The sequence below is a fragment of the Neofelis nebulosa genome, chromosome 12, assembly GCF_028018385.1.
Source record: "Neofelis nebulosa isolate mNeoNeb1 chromosome 12, mNeoNeb1.pri, whole genome shotgun sequence".
Lineage (NCBI taxonomy): Eukaryota > Metazoa > Chordata > Mammalia > Carnivora > Felidae > Neofelis > Neofelis nebulosa.
This window is the reverse complement of record NC_080793.1, coordinates 11,243,073-11,260,809: the sequence shown is the minus strand read 5'-3', so window position 1 is coordinate 11,260,809 and position 17,737 is coordinate 11,243,073. Positions and strand designations below refer to the sequence as shown.

The 17,737-nt window shown below is 54.0% G+C and overlaps 1 protein-coding gene across 1 annotated transcript in view; it reads left to right on the top strand.

Moving 5' to 3' along the window:
• Window positions 1–17,737, top strand: part of ADGRD2 (adhesion G protein-coupled receptor D2) — a 35,447-nt gene that overhangs the window by 6,984 nt on the left and 10,726 nt on the right. Inside the window, exons 3-15 of the mRNA XM_058693346.1 lie at window positions 5,327–5,378; window positions 6,668–6,766; window positions 7,524–7,736; window positions 8,039–8,680; window positions 9,044–9,142; window positions 9,538–9,623; window positions 9,884–10,165; window positions 11,279–11,390; window positions 12,122–12,256; window positions 12,773–12,896; window positions 13,347–13,452; window positions 16,676–16,731; window positions 17,385–17,511. Of these exons, the coding sequence (XP_058549329.1) occupies window positions 5,327–5,378; window positions 6,668–6,766; window positions 7,524–7,736; window positions 8,039–8,680; window positions 9,044–9,142; window positions 9,538–9,623; window positions 9,884–10,165; window positions 11,279–11,390; window positions 12,122–12,256; window positions 12,773–12,896; window positions 13,347–13,452; window positions 16,676–16,731; window positions 17,385–17,511 (2,133 nt within the window). The remainder of the gene's footprint in view (window positions 1–5,326; window positions 5,379–6,667; window positions 6,767–7,523; window positions 7,737–8,038; window positions 8,681–9,043; window positions 9,143–9,537; window positions 9,624–9,883; window positions 10,166–11,278; window positions 11,391–12,121; window positions 12,257–12,772; window positions 12,897–13,346; window positions 13,453–16,675; window positions 16,732–17,384; window positions 17,512–17,737) is intronic.

Genomic DNA, 17,737 nt, shown 5'->3' with positions numbered 1-17,737 from the left:
GGGTCAAAGATTTTAACATTTTTGGTGCTCTTAATATATTAATCTATCACTTTCCAAGAGTGAGTGTGCTATTTTACATGGTGTAACAGTATTTGGATATTGATTTCACTACAACTGTGCCAGCACAGAGTTTCACCATTTTTATTTTTTTAGCTTTGCTGTTTGTTTGTTTAGAGAGAGTGTGCACAAGCAGGGGAGGGGGCAGAGGCAGAGACAGAGAGAGAATTATTTTTTTAAAGTTTATTTATTTTTGACAGAGAGAGAGAGAGCGAGCGAGCTAGGGAGGGGCAGAGAGAGAGGAAGACACAGAATCCGAAGCAGGCTCCAGGCTCTGAGCTGGCAACACAGAGCCCGACACAGGGCTCGAACTCACTAACCGCGAGATTGTGGCCTGGGCCGAAGTCGGACGCTTAACCGAATGAGCCATCCAGGCGCCCTGAGAGAGAGAGATTCTTAAGCAGGCTCCACACTCTGTGCAGAGCTCAACGTGGGGATTGATCCCACGACACTGGGGTCATGACAGGAGCCAAAATCAAGAGTCGGACGTTCAACCGACTGAGCCACCCAGGTGCCCCCGATTTTACCATTTTAAAACGATACCTTAACGTTGCTTTTGTTTTCACTCTTTTGTTTAAAACTGAGGAGGAAAATTTTTCCCCATGTATTTTTCACTTTCTTTTTTCCTCTTTGGTAAAGTATTTGTTCATTTCTTTAGCCAGTCATCTTGGAGAGTAAGAGATTCATTTTTATAGAAGTGGCCACACTGTTGATGCTCGTTTCAACTCTGCTCATATTACGACTCAACTTTCCAATTTACCCTACAAATTGCTGGCAGGAAGCCAGAGTGGGGCACAGGATCCAAGTCACCGGGGAAGGGAACGGGGCCCAAGAATCCATGCAGCTACTAGGAGCCACGTCTTCTGACTCCTGGTCTGCCACTTTGTCTTGCACATTATATTTTTTAAAATAACATTTTATCGCGATATAATTCACATGCCGCACCATTCGCTCACTTAAAGTACACAATTTGTTTTTAGTACATTGACACAATTGTGCCACCGTCACCAGAGTCAATTTTAGAATCCTTCATCACCCCCGAAAGAAGCACTGTCATGTCAGATAGAGGTAAAAATATTTTTGCACTTGGAGAAAACAGATGGGTGGGGTGGGGTGGGCTGTGTGAGGAAAGGGGAGGGCTAGGCTGTGCCGTGGATTTGCTACGCGACCACAGCTCACTTTCTGTCTCTGGTTCTTGGTTTCCCCTAATACGTACAGGTACTTATGGAGCGCCTGCTGCATACCAGTCTCCAGACCAAGTATGTCACAGATATGCATGAGCATTCTAAGCTGGGGCAAGAAGCCCAACTTTACAAGAGAGGGAAACCAAGAGCAAGTGCAGAGACATGGTCACTTGGGTCCCTGTGCTTGTCAGTGCCAGAGGGGGGCCTGGAACGGAGGTTGGGGCAAGGAGGGGTCTTGACTCCCAGCTTGAGGCCACCTCATCAGCTGCCTCTGGCTTATGGAGCTACCCCAGTGACAGGTGGGGACAAGTGGGGACAGGTGGGGACAGGATCAGGAGAAGCTTATCTTTTCACTCCGGCTGAGAAGGGCCGGAAACAGCTTGGCCAAGAAATAGCTGTTTCACCCTCTAGCGGCCATAATGAGTGGTGTGGGTGTCTGGCGTGGGGGTCCGCTAAAGCAGAATTCTCTTCCCACTGCCCCCCACACCAACCCCCCAAGCACACACCCACCAATCTTTGAGTCACAAGGCGTCCGTCTGGGTGTGTCTAGATCTGTTAGATCATTCCTTCAGTCCTTCAACAAACACAAAGTACTCACTCTGGCAGGCTCTGGCCTGGGTGCTGGGGGGCGGGGGAGGGGGAGGGGGAGGTGGTGCGGAGGAGCAGACAGGCAGTCAGTTCGCCAGCATTTATAGGGACCTGGGGGTTTCTGAAACAGTTTAACGCTGGGGGCAGGGAAAGCATCCTAGAAAGTCTGAGACCTGAAGGGTGAGTAGAAATGAGCTACAAAGGCCTTGGAGGAGGGGCCCTCCTGCCCATTCCTGGGCAAAGGGAATAGGATGTGTGAAGGTCTGGTGGTGTGAACAGAAAGATGTTCACTCTGGCTATAGGCTGGAGTGTAACAGGGAAGCGGCCCAGTGAGGGAGGACGGAGGGCAGATATGGATAGTGTTAGCCACATGCGGTGGTTGGACTTTCTCCTGGAGCATCAGGGACCCACAGAAAGGTTTTGAGCAGGGGAGGGACAGGAGCAGATGGACATTTTGCAGAGCTCACTCTGACTGCTGAGTGGAGAAGGGGCTGGAGTGGGCAAGAGGGGAGGCAAGGCTGGTCCTGGGCCCATCCGGTTTCTCAGGACCCAGGCTAGCAGGGGGATAGGGGCAGGGGAAGGGACTCACTTTTATCTACAGAGCAGGAGCCAGTCGCCCCTGGAGAAAAGTGACAATTGGGCAGGTGGTGGGGCTCCCCCAGCTCTGATACTCACGCTTCTCTTCTCATAGCCACCCTTTATGTCCCTGAGAAGAAGGGGTGATTCTCTACATTCTGTGTGAGAAAATACAGGGTACAGAGACTTGCCCAGGTCACAGAAAAGCTGGTTGATGGCTAAGCTCCAATTCTGTTGGGTTTGTGGCAACCCCGAAGTGAAAATGTCCCAGTTGCTGGCTCCTCCCTCCAAAATTCCTAGGCTTGGACTATGGACAGTTTGGCTGAGGGGCCAAAGCAGGGCCAGGCCCCAGGATGAGCACCTCTGGCAGCTCCCACTGCCCCTCACCCCATCTACACAATGAGCCCAGGGACCCCAGTGGCTATCACTCACTCACAGCCTCCAGGCCCGGTCTACCGAGACAAGAGGCCTGTCAGAGCCACCCGCCAGTAAAGGCGATGAATGGCCCTAGGCTGCCAGTCGGACAATACCCAGGCTCTGGGGAGGAGAGATTAGGTTAGAATGTGGCCCAAACTGGTCTCAACAGCTCAGGCTCCATGGAGGCCCACTCTCGCCCCCTAGTACTTGGCCATCTCCAGGAGTGACTCCTAGGAAATGTGACCCCACTGAAGGGAGGGAGTTGGCTCAGAGTCCCTGGGCAGGGGCATTACCAATGCTGGGAAGGTGGTAACTTAGGCAATGGGGAGAGATTTGGGATGTGACAGGAAGGTTAGGAGACACAGGAGGCATGCAAAGGAGGCTGGGAGAATTGGGGTCGATACAAAGCGCACTGCACCCACCGAGAGAATGAGGGTGGACTTAAGAGGCAGACCTTGGGTTCACCTCTTCCTTGCTATGTGAAGCCCAGTGTTCTCTCTGGGCTCAGTTTGCACATACACAAAATGGGGCCCCAAGAGTCTTTGCCTTGAATGAGAGAGGGCAAATGTGGGAGGGTCCACCATCTCGGCTTCCCCTGGGTGTGTGTGGGGGGGGGGGGGGTGGGGGGGTGGTGATTGCGCCACAAAGACACAAGACAGTCAAGTTCTGCAGACAGTCTGCAGGCCCAGGAACCTGGGAAGGGCTCAGAACTCTGCCCCAATGGGGACCTCTTATCTTCCAACTTTTATTTTGAAAATTCTCGAGCCTAGGGAAAGCTGGAGGAAGAGCACACTGGACACCAATATATCACCATTTTGATTCCCTTCCCTATTCTTTTAAAAAGAAACCACTGGGGTGCCTGGCTGGCTCAGTCAGTAGAGCATGTAACACTTGATCTCAGGGCTGTAAGTTCAAGCCCCACATTGGGTGTAGAGATTACTTAAGAAAATAAAAGTTAAAAAAAATAAAAATAAAATAAAATAAAAAGAAATCATAAGATGGTAAATTTTTTAATATGTATTTTACCACAATAAAAACAATTGAAAAAATATAAACCATCATGTTGCTAGCAAGCTATTTTTTTAAAGTTTATTTATTTATTTATATAAATATATATATTTATATTTAATATAAAATCACAAACCCTGAGATCATGACCTGAGCCAAAATCAAGAGTCCCATGCTTGGGGCGCCTAGGTGGCTCAGTCAGTTGAGTCCGACTTCGGCTCAGGTCATGATCTCACGGTTCGTGAGTTCAAGCCCCGCATCGGGCTCTGCGCTGACAGCTCAGAGCCTGGAGCCTGCTTCAGATTCTGTGTCTCCCTCTTTCTGCCTCTCCTCTGCTCGTGCTCTGTCTCTCTGTCTCTCTGTCTCTGTCTCTCAAAAATAAACATTTTTTTAAAAGTTTAAGAAAAAGAGCCCGATGCTCAACCAACTGAGCCACCCAGGGACCCGAGCCAGCAGGCTACTTTAACAACTGTAAGGTAAGTTTTGACAAGGGTATTAAACGGACTGTATGCCTCGCACCAGGTAGAAGCCACAGGCTTTGTCAGTCACTTAAATCACACAGCAGCCCCATAACTTGTATACTATTATATACATGTTACATATGGGGAAACTGAGGCTCAGAGAAATTAGGCAACGTGCTTCAGGTCAGTCGAGGTGATCTTGGATCTGTCTGACCTCCCTCCCAAGCAGGAATCCCTGCTACTGAGGTAGGAGAGTGCCATGGGTCCCAGATACACATCATTCCTACTTGGAGCTCCACCTCTGTGTCCCTCCCCTGTCCCCTTAGCTTCTCTCCCTGCTCCTGGCCCCACCACTTGTCCCAGGCTCTGCCCTCAGAGGCCAAAACTTTTCAATTCCCCCCCCTCCCCCCCCCCCCCTCTCTCTCTCTCTCTCTCACACACACACACACACACACACACACACACACACACGGCCTCTCCTGTCACCTCGCCCTTACGTTTTGAATGACCTGGATGAAGACCGAAAGACCCAGGTTCAAGGCTGGGCTCTGCGACTCATTAGTTGTCTAACCTGGGGGAGAGCCCTCAGTCCTCATGGTGGGCCCTCCTCACGGTGGGTTGAAGGTAAAGGAAATGAGGCCTGCAGGGGGCCAGCGCAGGGTACTGAACGCTCCCTCCTCTCCCACGGTCCACCCTGAGATGGGATTGGTTCAAAGGATTCGCAAATTTATTTGGGATCCAAGCCTCCCAAGGTGGCCCCTTCTAATCAAGTGGGGAGAGGCGCGGCGGGTCCAGTCCAGAAACTGGGGAACTCCCCGCGGTCCGCCCCACGTGCCCTCCCACTGCTCGCGCGGCTGGTGCGCCTGCCCTGCCCTCCGCGCGCCCAGAAGGCGGGCGTCCCTGACTGCGGGGCGGGGGTCGAGGGGCGGGGTCTGCTAGTACCAACCCCGCCCCGCCCCGGCCCCGCCCCACACCCGAGGTTTCCACCGCACGGCAGAGAGCTAGCAGATTTCCGCTGCTGGATTTCCGTCCCAGGAACAGTTCGCAGCGAGTGAGCCGACCGTAGGCGCCGGGCCAGACGAAGCAGGTGAGGACCCGGGCTTTGAAGAGGAGAGGGATCAGCGCGGGTGAAGGGGAGGCCCTGGTCCTGGCCCATCAGCCCAAGGGGGATTCCCCACTGGCCCCTTGCGGAGGAGGGACACGCAGTGGCGGCCAGACCTCGCATCTCCCTTTTGGGTGCCAGCGAATATTTGGTGAGCAAGGAAGGGGGGGGCCAGGAGTATGTGGGGGCAAATACAGGCAGAGTGAACAGGGGAGTGAGACAATCAGCATTTATTGAGCCCACACTGTGTGCCCAGCACAGACTAGGCACCAAGCCTCAGTCTTGGACCAGACTCATACCATTTCCCACCCACTAAAGTGGGGTTGGGGGGGTGGAGGAGGGCGGACATAGGTGCTGTTTAAAAGGGGGAAAAGCAACAATAAATTGGTGCTTTTCAGAGTCCAAAGTGTGAACCCCCATGTTTTCCCATGCTGGGATGTGTTTGATTTTCATATTTATGCACTTTATCTGGAAAGGGGGAAAGGGTATGAATTATCACTGGTGACGGCTTCAGACTTCCAGATGGCATGAGGCCAGCTGGCAGGACACAGTGGAGCATTATTTCATCTCCAGTGTTTTCTGAGACCCATTTGTGCTTGGCCACTGCTGGAGCAGAGACCCAGGAGGCCTGAAGCCCCCCAGACTTTTGAGAGTAATGCCCAAACCACCCACAATTAGGGTATCCTCAGCTCACTACAGAGCCTGGCCAGGGTGCTGAGCAGATGAAGGGATCACAAGCTGATCTTGTAGGAGGTGCCACTGAGGGAGCAAGGCCAGTCCGGGCAAGAGCTACAGGATGGTCAAAGCTCTGGAGAAGAGCTGCTGCCTGGAGAAATGGGGGAATGGGAGCAGCTTGGGGGGCAGGGGGAAAGGTGGTTGCAGGGGCGGATAGTGAGACTGGTGAGGCCAGAAAGCTTGGCAGAGGCCTCATTAAGCAGAACCTTGAATGCCAAGCTATGAGCCCAAAAGAACACAAGGAGACCTACAAGGGTCCTGCACTCTGTTCCCACCATTCTCTGGCCTTCCCTCCCCCCTGACCCCCGGCCATTCCCAGCTCACCAGGGCTACAGTGTTTCCCAGCTGTGGTCCTAGAAGGGGCTCCTGGAGACCATCCTTTTGTACAAGTAAATGTCACATAGATGTGCCCAGCCCATCCTGGGCTCCCAGCCCAGTGAGGTCTGGGAGCCAAACATGGGGAATATGACCCCGTAGGGGACAGAGCGGGTAGTAAGGCAGGATGCTGAGCTACTTTCCTTTGCGTTTTTCCTTTTCAGTCCACATTGGCCACACCTGTGACCCCTGCCTGCAGTCCCTCACTGGCCCCTGCTGGATCCAGAATGGCTTCCTGGTGCTACTGTCTCCTCTACCTCCTGGTACCTGAACTTGGTGGGGGAATGTGGGGGAGGAAGCTAAGGGAGACTCGAAGCTGCTGGGTTCCAAGTGGCCACCTCTGAGGCCACTGCAAAGGTCACACAGGATAAGCCCCTGGCATAACAACAGACTAAAAGCATCCACTGGTGCTACACCTTTTGCATTCACTCATCAGCTTGTTTATTCCTCACGCGGGAGAAACAGGTTCAAGGCAGTGAAGCGCCTGCCCAAGATCACACTCTGGGTGGGACTTGAACCCAGGTCTGACTGCAGAGCTTGCAGCTTCCAGTGCACCCTGCCAGAGCACCCATTAACTGCACACACTGGGGTGGGGACCCAACCCAGCCCCAACCTGTCTTCTTCTCTCTCAGATAAGGAGTCTCTCTGGGACACCCTCCAACTCCCCAGGTGAAGCAAGGAGCTCTTGGCTCCCAGGTTGGTATGAGGGCCCCAGAGAGGCTCCCCTTTCCCCAGCTCCGCCAGCCTGTGGCCCACCTGGTGCACTGGCCTCTAAGGCAAAGGAAGGGAGGAGATGCCATTTAGTTCAGCCCCACCATCCCCGGCTATGGGGTGAAGGTTTCACTTGTGTCTATTTTATTCTTACTAGTATACAGATGACAAAACAAAAGGACTAGACCCGCCAGGTCATAGAGCATTCAGCCCCAAATGACTCCTAGCTCAGTATCCACGCCCAACCCACCCCAAGGGTCACAGGCCCACACACTGCTCTCCCACACTGTGTCTCCTCTGACCCTGCAGCTCCAGTGGACCCCGGTGAGGTGGTGGAGACCCCAGGCGGGGTGTGCAGGTTCCCAGGGCAGCAGCTGAGCTGGTGGCAGGCTCAAGAGTCATGTGAGCAGCGTTTTGGCCACCTGGCACTGGTGCCCCCAGCTGAGGTCCTTGCTCCACGGCTGCCCAACCCCATCTGGGTGGGCCAAAGGGAGGCCCCTCTGCGGAGACCCCCCCAGAGGCGTGAGTGTGGGCCCAGGGCCTGGGAAGTGGGGAGGAGGAGGTGGCGGGGTGGGGGTGGGGGGGGCTCCAGACACCGGAGCTCACAGTGACAGTCCTACCGAATGGAGCCCAGAAGTCCCCGTCGCACCTTCAGGTTCCCTCGTCCAGAACTGAAATGCAGGGTTGACCGCCTGGGTATAGGCACTGGAGCCCCCATTTCTTCCTTCCCGAGTTTGGGAGACACCCCGGAGCTCCGCCAGTGGGTGGTCAGCGGCAGTGCGCAGATTGAGGACACTGAGGTCCCGGCCCGCGTGTCCCCACAGGCGCGCTCCCCACGGCCGCGCTGGTGTTCGGCGAGCGGACCGCGGACAGGGCGGCGCGGCTGCGGACGCCCCTGCCCGCGCTGGGGGCGCTGACCGCGTGCGCGCACGTGCAGTGGGACGCCGCCTCGCCGGACGCCGCCGCGCTCTTCTCCCTTGCCGCGCCCTCCCTGGCCAACGCGCTGCAGCTGCGCGCCTTCGCCGAGCCGGGCGGCGCCGTGCACGCGGCGCTGGTGGTGCGCGGCCACCACGCGCCCTTCCGCGCCGCCTTCCGCGCCGACGGCCGCTGGCACCACGTGTGCACCACGTGGGAGCAGCGCGGCGGGCGCTGGGCGCTGTTTGCCGACGGGCGGCGGCGCGCCGGGGCGCGGGGACTGGGCGCGGGCCACCCGGTGCCAGCGGGCGGCATCCTCGTGCTGGGCCAGGATCAGGACTCTCTGGGCGGTGGCTTCTCGGCGCGGGATGCCTTCAGCGGCAACCTCACCGACTTCCACCTGTGGGCTCGGGCCCTGAGCCCCGCGCAGCTGCGTCGGGCACGGGCCTGCGCGCCGCCACCCGGCGGCCTGCTCTTCCGCTGGGACCTGGGCGCCCTGGACGTCACGCCCTCGCTGTTGCCGCCCCTGCGGGTGCGCCTGCTCTGTCCAGGTATGGCCCGCCCCGCCCTCTGGCTCGTAGGCCCCGCCCCGCCTTTCGGCTCAACGCCCCGCTCCCTGGCTTCTGCGCGCTTCCTTGTGAGCTCAAGATCCAGCCCACCACTTGTGAACCTGGCCACGCCCAGCTCTGGTCACGCTCCCCAAGCCGCCCAGACGTCGGGCAAAATGCCCAGTCCCAGTAGCCTGAGTAGGCTCGACCCTTGGCCGCCTTGCCCAGCCTTGTGTTGGCTGCAGCGTCCTTCACCCGGGTTACCACGTCGCCCCCTAACTCCGGGGCCACAAGGCCCGAACAGGTGACTCCAGGGACTGCTGGAGAACCAGGATAAAGCGCTGACACTTCTCCCATCCCTGCCAGTGCCCTCAGAAGAGTGCCCTACGTGGAACCCAGGATCCGGCACCGAGGGCTCTTTGCTCTGCCTTCAACCACATTTCTTCCTTTGCTGTTACCGGACAGGTGCGCCCTGGCAGTCCCCAGGGCTCTGCTGAAGGGGAAGCTGGGCATGGACTAGTGTAGGCTGAGAGGGAGTGAGCACTTGGCACAAACTGGGAATTTAGAATCTTCTCAAAGTCTCAGGGTCTCCACGGAGTTCAAACCACAGGACAGCGGGGCCAGACAGACCTGGGGATGAACCCCAGCTGTGTGTCCTTGGGCAAATGATTTTGCCATTGTATGCCTCAGTTTCCCCATCTAGAACACCCTGTGTAAGGCTCCGGATGCACAGCTGTCGACAGGCTCTTCCTCCCTCGGCAGCAAATGGTGGGTGGTGCACCTCTGGGCGGTGTTGCTCAGGACCCAGCAACACCTTTGCAGACACTTGTCCTTTGCAGACACTTATCCCTCCTTTGCAGACACTTATCAGCGGCTGCAGGATGCCCAGTCGTGGCCTGGCCAGGATGTTATCAGCCGAGTCAATGCCTTGGCCAAGACCATAGTGGTGAGCCCCCTTCCTGGGGGCTGAAGAGTCTGGGGACACTATGGGTCACCTCCCTGCCGCCCAGTTTCCTCACCTATAAAGGGGACACCCACCAAATGTGTCTTCAGGGATTAAGGTTGTTCGTATTCCCTATTTTGGAGCTCTGGAGAGCTGGGTTAGACACGTGCCCACTAAGAAGACCCCAGGGGGGCCTAAGTGTGATCCCTGGGAGATCTCTTCCTAACAGCCAGGCCGGCAGTAAGTGGTTCCTCTGCCCACAGCTGCTTCCTGACCCCCTCTCTGAAGCCCCTGGACACCTGTCGCTGGCTGAGGCCTCCAGCTTCCTGGGTATCCTGGAGAGGGTCCTGGCAAAGGAGTCAGCTCCACTGGGGCCGGCTGCACTGCTGGCTGTCGTGCACTTCCTAAAGAGAGTGACAGCCCTCGGGGCCGGGGAGCCAGAGCTCTTAACAGGGCCCTGGGAGCAGCTAGGCCAGGGCATCGTGTCTGTGGCCAGCTTGGTCCTGGAGGAGCAGCTGGCTGGCGCGTGGCTCTCAATCAGTGAGGTGAGGCTGGCAGGGCTGGGTGGGGCGGGGGGGCTTGCCGTCCTTGCCACCAGCTTGTTGTGTAGCCGTGGGTGGGCTGGGTCCGTCTCTGCGTTCGAGAGAAGCTCCTCTTTTACCTATGATGTAACTTGAACTTCCACATACAACTGTTCTTGAATAATAGCTTCTGTGGTTGAAAATAAGAGCCAGGAATCCATAGGGATCCCCCCCCATATCCAAGATTCTGCTGACCACCTTCAGAGGCAGGTCCTCTATGCTGAGTATCCAGCCATCTTGTCTTCCAAAACAGCCCAGACGCTCAGGAGAACACAGAGAGATGCTATCCAGATGGCATGGGTGCTGGAAACGTCATCCTGGCAGAAGTGGCTGTAGGCTTGGGAGTGATTGGCCTAGAGAAAGGAGAGAACAAGGGACCATAGACATCACCTGAAAGCCTTTGGGGCAGAAGGAGCAGAGATGGTGCCTCTGTGGCCTCGGAGGACAGAACAGGGACCTAGGCTTGGGGACGGGGTGGAGATGACACAGCGTGGGAGGCCGACTCCACAGAACCTGGGAAGGGTATAAACCCATTTTTGGCTGAGGGACTGAGGCACTGTGGTAGGCTAGGAAAAGCTGATGAACCCTGAACCCTGGTGTTCCTCCCTGGAGAACAGAGGTGATCATACCTGCCCTGCCTAGAGTAGCTGTTCCATTACTGCAAGCCCCCCCCCTCCCACCCCCACCTGGCCTCACCCCCCACACGGCTTCCCTTTTGGAACTGAAAGGTCGAGTCCCTTCTATAGGTCTAGCACAGAGTGAGATCAAAGGAGGGGGAGGCACGGCCCCGCCTGCAGAGTGTGCCCAGCTAGCAAACAACCGGCCAGCAGGCACGGAGGACTACCAGGCCTTCGCCTGGGCTGGAGGATGACATGGCTTGGAGGCGTCAGAGGAGGCCGATCGGGCAGGGCCTCAAACACCAGCCTGAGGACCCAGGACTTGATCCTGGAGGCCCTACGGGGCCACCGAGGGTCTGGAGCAGGCAGGCCACTTCACAGATCTCTGAGAATGTGTTAACTACAGCGATCGCGGCTGGCAGGTGCAAAACAGGAGGGGCTGAGATGTGGCTCCTCCCAGGTGGTTGGCGGACCCATGGCCCTGGTGGCAAGTCTACAGCGCTTGGCGCCCCTGCTGAGCACCACGCTGACCCCTGGGCGGCCCCGAATGCACATCCAGCGTCGCTGTGTCGGTGAGCCTGCTGTGCACCCGTCCCATACATCTGGGCCCTGGGGGGAACCGGGCTCAGACATTTCTTCTCAGCTTTGGTCACTGGGAGCTGTCAGCACCACCGCAGACACTCCATTCTGTCCCCTGCCTTTGTCTGTGCTGTGCCCTCCATCCACAATGCCCTTTCTTCATTGACCTCCTAGCAAACTCCCGTATAGCCTTCAGTACCTTGTTTGGGCATCAGCTCCTCTAGGATGCCTTGCCTGGTTTTAGCTCTCTCCTGACAGTTCCTCCTCTTGCTGTTACCCCTATGTCTTAGAAATATCTCCTGTTGCATTTTGTGGTAATTACTTCATTTTTGCCAGAGCTCCCTGAAAGCCAGGGGGTATTTCTGAGTCATTTCTGGATCTCAGGCCAGACCCAAGTACACACTCAGTGAGTGTTTGTAAATTGACTGGGGGAGATCACTTATGGGGAACTTTGGCAAAACTTGTGTCCTTCAGGTGCCCAGTGGTTTCTGACGGCTCACTGATAGTCAGGTCCTGCCCCCTCCCAGGGACCTGCTTCTAGTGATCCCCTCCCCTAGACCTGAAGAAGTCAGATCTCCCTTGGGCGAGTCACTGAACCTCTCTGAGCTGGAATAGTGGCCCAGGCCTGTGGTGGGGAGAGGGGAGGCAGCCCCTGCCGGCTAGGCCAGCTCTGCAGAAAGACCTCCCTTGGAAGGTCCAGCCGCCCAACCCCATTTGATCCCAGGCCTGGAGGTGCGGAGTCTACGCTTGATGGAGGCTGGCACGGAGGGCTATGTGTTCACGGTGCCCGGTGGGCATCCGGAGGGGCCTGGCCACATCCGCATCCCCGCAGGTGAAGTGGAGCGCCTCCTCGGGAAAGGTGGGTGAGGATGAGGGGGTGGTGGGGCCCTGCTGGGGTCTCGGTTAGCGCCAGTTAGCCCTGGGTTAACTCTGCTGTTTTGAATAAGTCACCTCACTGTTCACAGCCTGTTTCCTTATCTGGAAAACTCATGCTAGTACTTGCCTTGTAAGCTGCTGTGGGGTTAAAAGTGCTTATCACATAGTAGGTGTTCACTTGGTCTCCTCCACTGAACCCCACCCATTTCCTCTTAGAAGTGGGTGATGGAGGGAGCCGCCACCCTTGCTGTCACCCGGGGCTGGGGAATCAGGACATGAGGCAAAGGGCTTTAGAGCTGCCAGGTTAAGTGCATGCCCTGTTGCTGGTTGGAATTCTCGTTTCTCCACTTATTAACCGGGTGATCTTTGGGAAGTCAATTAATCTCTCTGAGCCTCAGTTTCCCTGATCATAAGGTGGGCAGAGCATCTCCCTCGGGGCCAACCCGTGGTGCTTGCTCAGTCACAGGGTGGGGTCTTAGGCCTCCTTCCACTCAGCCAGGCCTCTCTGGAGTCACCGTGATCCACAGCTGGTTCAGCTCGAGTGTCTTCCAGCAAACCCTAGGGGAGCCTGGCCTGGAGCCCCAGGCCCCTGATAGCTCAGAAGAGGCAAGCAAATTGCAGAGGTGAGTGGGCCCTACCCAGTAGGCTGCTGAGGGTCTGGATCCCCTCCCCAGGGAAGGCCAGGCCTCCATCCTATCCCAGAGCCATCATTCTGGTAGGTAATTCTGCCCTTAGCAACCAGAGCCAAACCCTCCCCATCCCCGAGACATGCACATCTCTGGGCCTTCCAAAGATACGCTGCTGGAACCTGGCTCAACTACTGTCTAGGGTCCTGGCATCAGTGCTGAGACTCAGAGAGAAGACAGGGCTTACTGAAATTACCACCAAGTCCCCAAGGCAAGACTGGAACCCAGATGCCCAAATTTCAAGCACAGGATATTTCCTGATGTTTCTTTGGACACAGAGGGTGTCATCGCCCACACGGGCCTGGATGAGATGACCTCAGCCATCCATGACCTCTGCCACACAGCCAACTGATATGGTGCCCTTAAAAGCTCCCCTTCTCTCCACAGGTTTCTAAGCACCCAGGTGGGGTCAGCCATCATCTCCTCTGAGGTATGGGATGAAACCGGGGAGGTCAGCACGGCCGTGACCTTTCACTTGCAACACCAGACCCAGGTACTGGGGGTGCTTCTGGGAACCACCACCACCGGTACACTTATCCTGATTTGGTCTTCCCATACCCCAATATTCATTCATTTAAACCAAAGTCTAAAAATGTTCAAGAAAAATAACTCACAAGCCATCCCATTGTCCTCAAGGACCCTGCAGTGTGCTCATAAGAGAGGAAATAGCCTAAATGTCCACCAAGAGGGGATGGCTCAAAAAGCCACGTGGGGCTACACAGTGGAACAATCAGCAGAAGTCATATAAGGAATGAGGTATTTTTCCATAAACTGACATGGAAAGATGGCCAAGAAATGTTTAATTTCATTACATGAAATACACAAATTCCTTCCTGCTTTTGAAACAGTAGTTTCAGAGAAAGCCAAAGTCTGCTTTGCCCACAACCACTAATCCTGGACACACACACACACACACACACACACACACACACACACACCACACCACATCTTATCAGTCTTTTGTATGTCATCCCAAGACTTTAAAAACCGATTTGAGGGGCGCCTGGGTGGCTCAGTCGGTTACGCGGCCGGCTTCGGCTCAGGTCATGATCTCACGGTCCATGAGTTCAAGCCCCCGTGGAGGGCTCTGTGCTGACCGCTCAGAGCCTGGAGCCTGTTTCGGATTCTGTGTCTCCCTCTCTCCCTGCCCCTCCCCTGTTCATGCTCTGTCTCTCTCTGTCTCAAAAATAAATAAACGTTGGGGCACCTGGGTGGCGCAGTCGGTTAAGCGTCCGACTTCAGCCAGGTCACGATCTCGCGGTCCATGAGTTCGAGCCCCGCGTCAGGCTCTGGGCTGATGGCTCGGAGCCTGGAGCCTGTTTCCGATTCTGTGTCTCCCTCTCTCTCTGCCCCTCCCCCGTTCATGCTCTGTCTCTCTCTGTCCCAAAAATAAATAAAAAACGTTGAAAAATAAATAAATAAATAAATAAATAAATAAATAAATAAACGTTAAAAAAATTTTTAAAAACCGATTTGACTGAAGTAGATAAATCTACAGACACTAAAACATCCACTTTAACTAGACAACCTGATGGGTTTTGAGCAGTATGCACACTTAGGTACCACTGCCCCAGTCAAGGTAAAGAACATTTCCACGTTCCCAAAGGGCTTGCTTGGGCCCCTCCCCAGGCAGCCTTCTCCCCAAATCAGCGATCTACTTCTCGTGACTATAGATTATATCTCTCTTTTCCAAAGTTTCGCATCAATGGAATCATATAGTACATGCTGTGCTCAAGGTTCATTTGTCAGCTGGTGTTTTTGAGAATCATCTATATTATTGCCTGTTTCAATAATTTGCTCCTCTGTACTGCTGAGTAAGATTCCACTACATGGATGTACCATAATTTGTTTTTCCTAATGCCTGAAATTTTTCTTAAATTTTTCCTAAAGCCAAATATACATATATATATATATATATATATATATATATATATATATTTTTTTTTTTTTTTTTTTTTTTTTTTTTTTTGCTTTTGCTTTTGCAAAATCAAAGTCCTTCCTCTTTCAGCCGAGCCATGTAAACATTTATGTCCCTTGTTTTCCCTGCTGGTGTTTTGGGCACTGTCTGGGTCACAGACATCCTTTCTCATTGCTGTTTAGTCCTAGCATGTATAAGCCTTGACTGAGGTCAAGTCCAGCTCCACCACCTTCCCCAGGGATGGTCCAAAATGAACATGCCTGTCTCCTGGTCATGCGTCCTGAGTATCTGCAGGGTTTTTTTTTTTTTTTTTTCCTATTACAAGTAACCCTGCCTAACCCTGTGAAAATCCTCACTCATAATACATTAAAAACAATTTTTTTTAAGTTTATTGATTTATTTTGAGAGAGACAGAGACAGCATGAGTTGGGGAGGGGGAGAGAGAGGTGGGGAGAGAGATACCAAGCAGGCTCTGTGCTGTCAGCACAGAGCCCGATGTGAGACTCAGGCTCATGAACTGTGAGATCATGACCTGAGCTGAAACCAAGAGTCAGATGCTTAACAGACTGAGCCACCCGGGCACTCCAACTCATAATACGTTTTGATTCTGGTGACTGTTTCCTGGGGATATGTGGCCAGGTATAGGGCTCCTGGACACAAATACATAATTTTTTGGCTTTTGATTGTACAGTCACACTGCTTTTTCAGTTTATACCACTTGAAAATGCTACCGGCAGTGTAATGATTATCCGTTTCAAAAGCAGACAGCAGGTTTTCTTTGTGTTCCCAGCACCCAACATAGTATCTGAGACCCCAGGGAAAATATTATGGATGAATGAATACGTGGGGTGATAATTCAGTCAACCCAAGAAATACTACATTCCCTGGAGGCATCATCATGGACTATTGGAAAGAGCATAACCAAGTCAGGACCCAGCCTCAGCTCTGTGCTGTGTGATCTTGAGCAGATTAATTTCCCTCTCTGAAGCTGTTTCCTTGTTTGAAATTACATGGATTTATACCTGTCTCCTAGGTTACTAGGATGATCGCCCACAATAAAAAACATAAAGAATGTGACACACAGTGTCATAGTCTAGTAAGGTGACATTGCTGTTACTCTTTCCAGTCGGGACAAATAGCCCAAGTCCTAAGCTCAGGCTGCTTTCCCTGTCTGGACTGGGGCTGTTACCACCGGTTGCCTGATGTCTCCTCACTGCTTAATGACATAAAATCTACACTGTTGTCATTGTTTAATTACCAAAGAACTGGCATGTTCATTATAACACATTCAAACTGAGACCTAGCCATTGTTAAATTAGCTGTGCATTTAATCCCAAGCCTTGTGTGTGTGTTTTCACAATTATATAGACCGGATATATGTATTTTTATGCAAATGAGCTCATACTATGTATAACGAGGTGCAGCTTTTGTCTATTGAACAACGTATAACAGAGCTCTTTCCCTGCCAGTAGACTGAGACCTGCTTGTTCCTCTTGCTGGGTGCAGAGCATCCCAGGAGGGAAGAGTCACCGCGGTTTAACCGCTCCCCAAAAGATGGACATTTAGCTTGCTCCCAGTATTTCAATATTATGCGTGATATTAGCATGAAAGCCTACTCACTCCTCCTCCCCTCTGCCTCCCTGCTGGCATTTTCTCCCACCTCTTCACCCATGACCCGCGTTGGGCAAACCTCTGGACCCTCAAACTCAAAGAGGCCTCAATGTCCCCCTGCATCCTCTTGGACTCTCTCCCCCTTCCATACACACACACCGGCTCTACCCCTGTTTCCTGCCCTTAGGCCTTCCCGCAGAAACTGGTGGAACCTGTCTGTGCCTTCTGGAACTTCAGCATCAGGTGAGTTGCCATTTTCAAGTTCTTTAAATAAGACAATTGGGTTGTTTTTTTTTTTTTTAAGACATCCATTCTGCTTGAGGATGAGGTGTGTTTTTGGTCTCCGTTTGCCACCTTTCTTATGGGAGTGGCCTCAAGCTCTTACCTAGCAGCTCCAGGACAAACTGGGGCAAGAGAATCTGTGACCCCGGAGGTAATGAGCACCCCATCGTAGGAGATATGCAGGCTCACTCTGTGGGATGCCTGGGAAGAGATTCATCCATCAAATAAGCATTAGACTTGACATCTATCCAAAGCCATGGCCCTTGGGCATTTGAAGGAGCAGAGGAGGGTTCAGAGATTAGCCCCAGCTCCCTGCCCTGTGTCTTTAGCCGAACATCATTCACTGTTGCTTAGTAAGTTATGCAGTAAATCAGTGGTAATCGCTGGTATTAGCCCCATGCCCCTACCGTCCCTGAGAGCGTTAAGTACACTTTACAGATGGGAAACTGAGGCCCAGGGAAGAGCAGAGACGTGCCCAAGGTCACAAAGCTGGTTAGAGGCAGAGCATTGATGGGCCCCACGCTTTGGAGAGAGGCTTTCCCCTGCTTGCCACCTACCCCCAGCCCCATGTCCACCCCATTTCAGGAGCCCTTCTCTTCCCTCCCCTCCCCCAGCCCAGACACAGGGGGCTCCTGGGCCACTACTGGCTGCTCTGTGGCCACCCTGTACCGGGACTCTACTGCGTGCTTCTGCAACCACAGCACCAACTTTGCTGTCCTGTTGCAGGTGTATGACGTCCAGGTGAGTACGGGGGGGGGGGGGGGGGGGGGTAGGGCTGGGCGGGTGGAGTGGGCGAAGGTGATGTCAGAACCAAGTCTTAAAGGATGACCAAGAACTGAACAGAAAGGCATTCCAAGCAGAGGGCCAGTCTGAGCAAAGGCAAGGAGGCTAGACTGACAGGCAGGCTGGACACATTCTAGAACTTTGACTGTCTAGAGCTTCCAGTGCTAGGTCCTGGAGTAGAAGG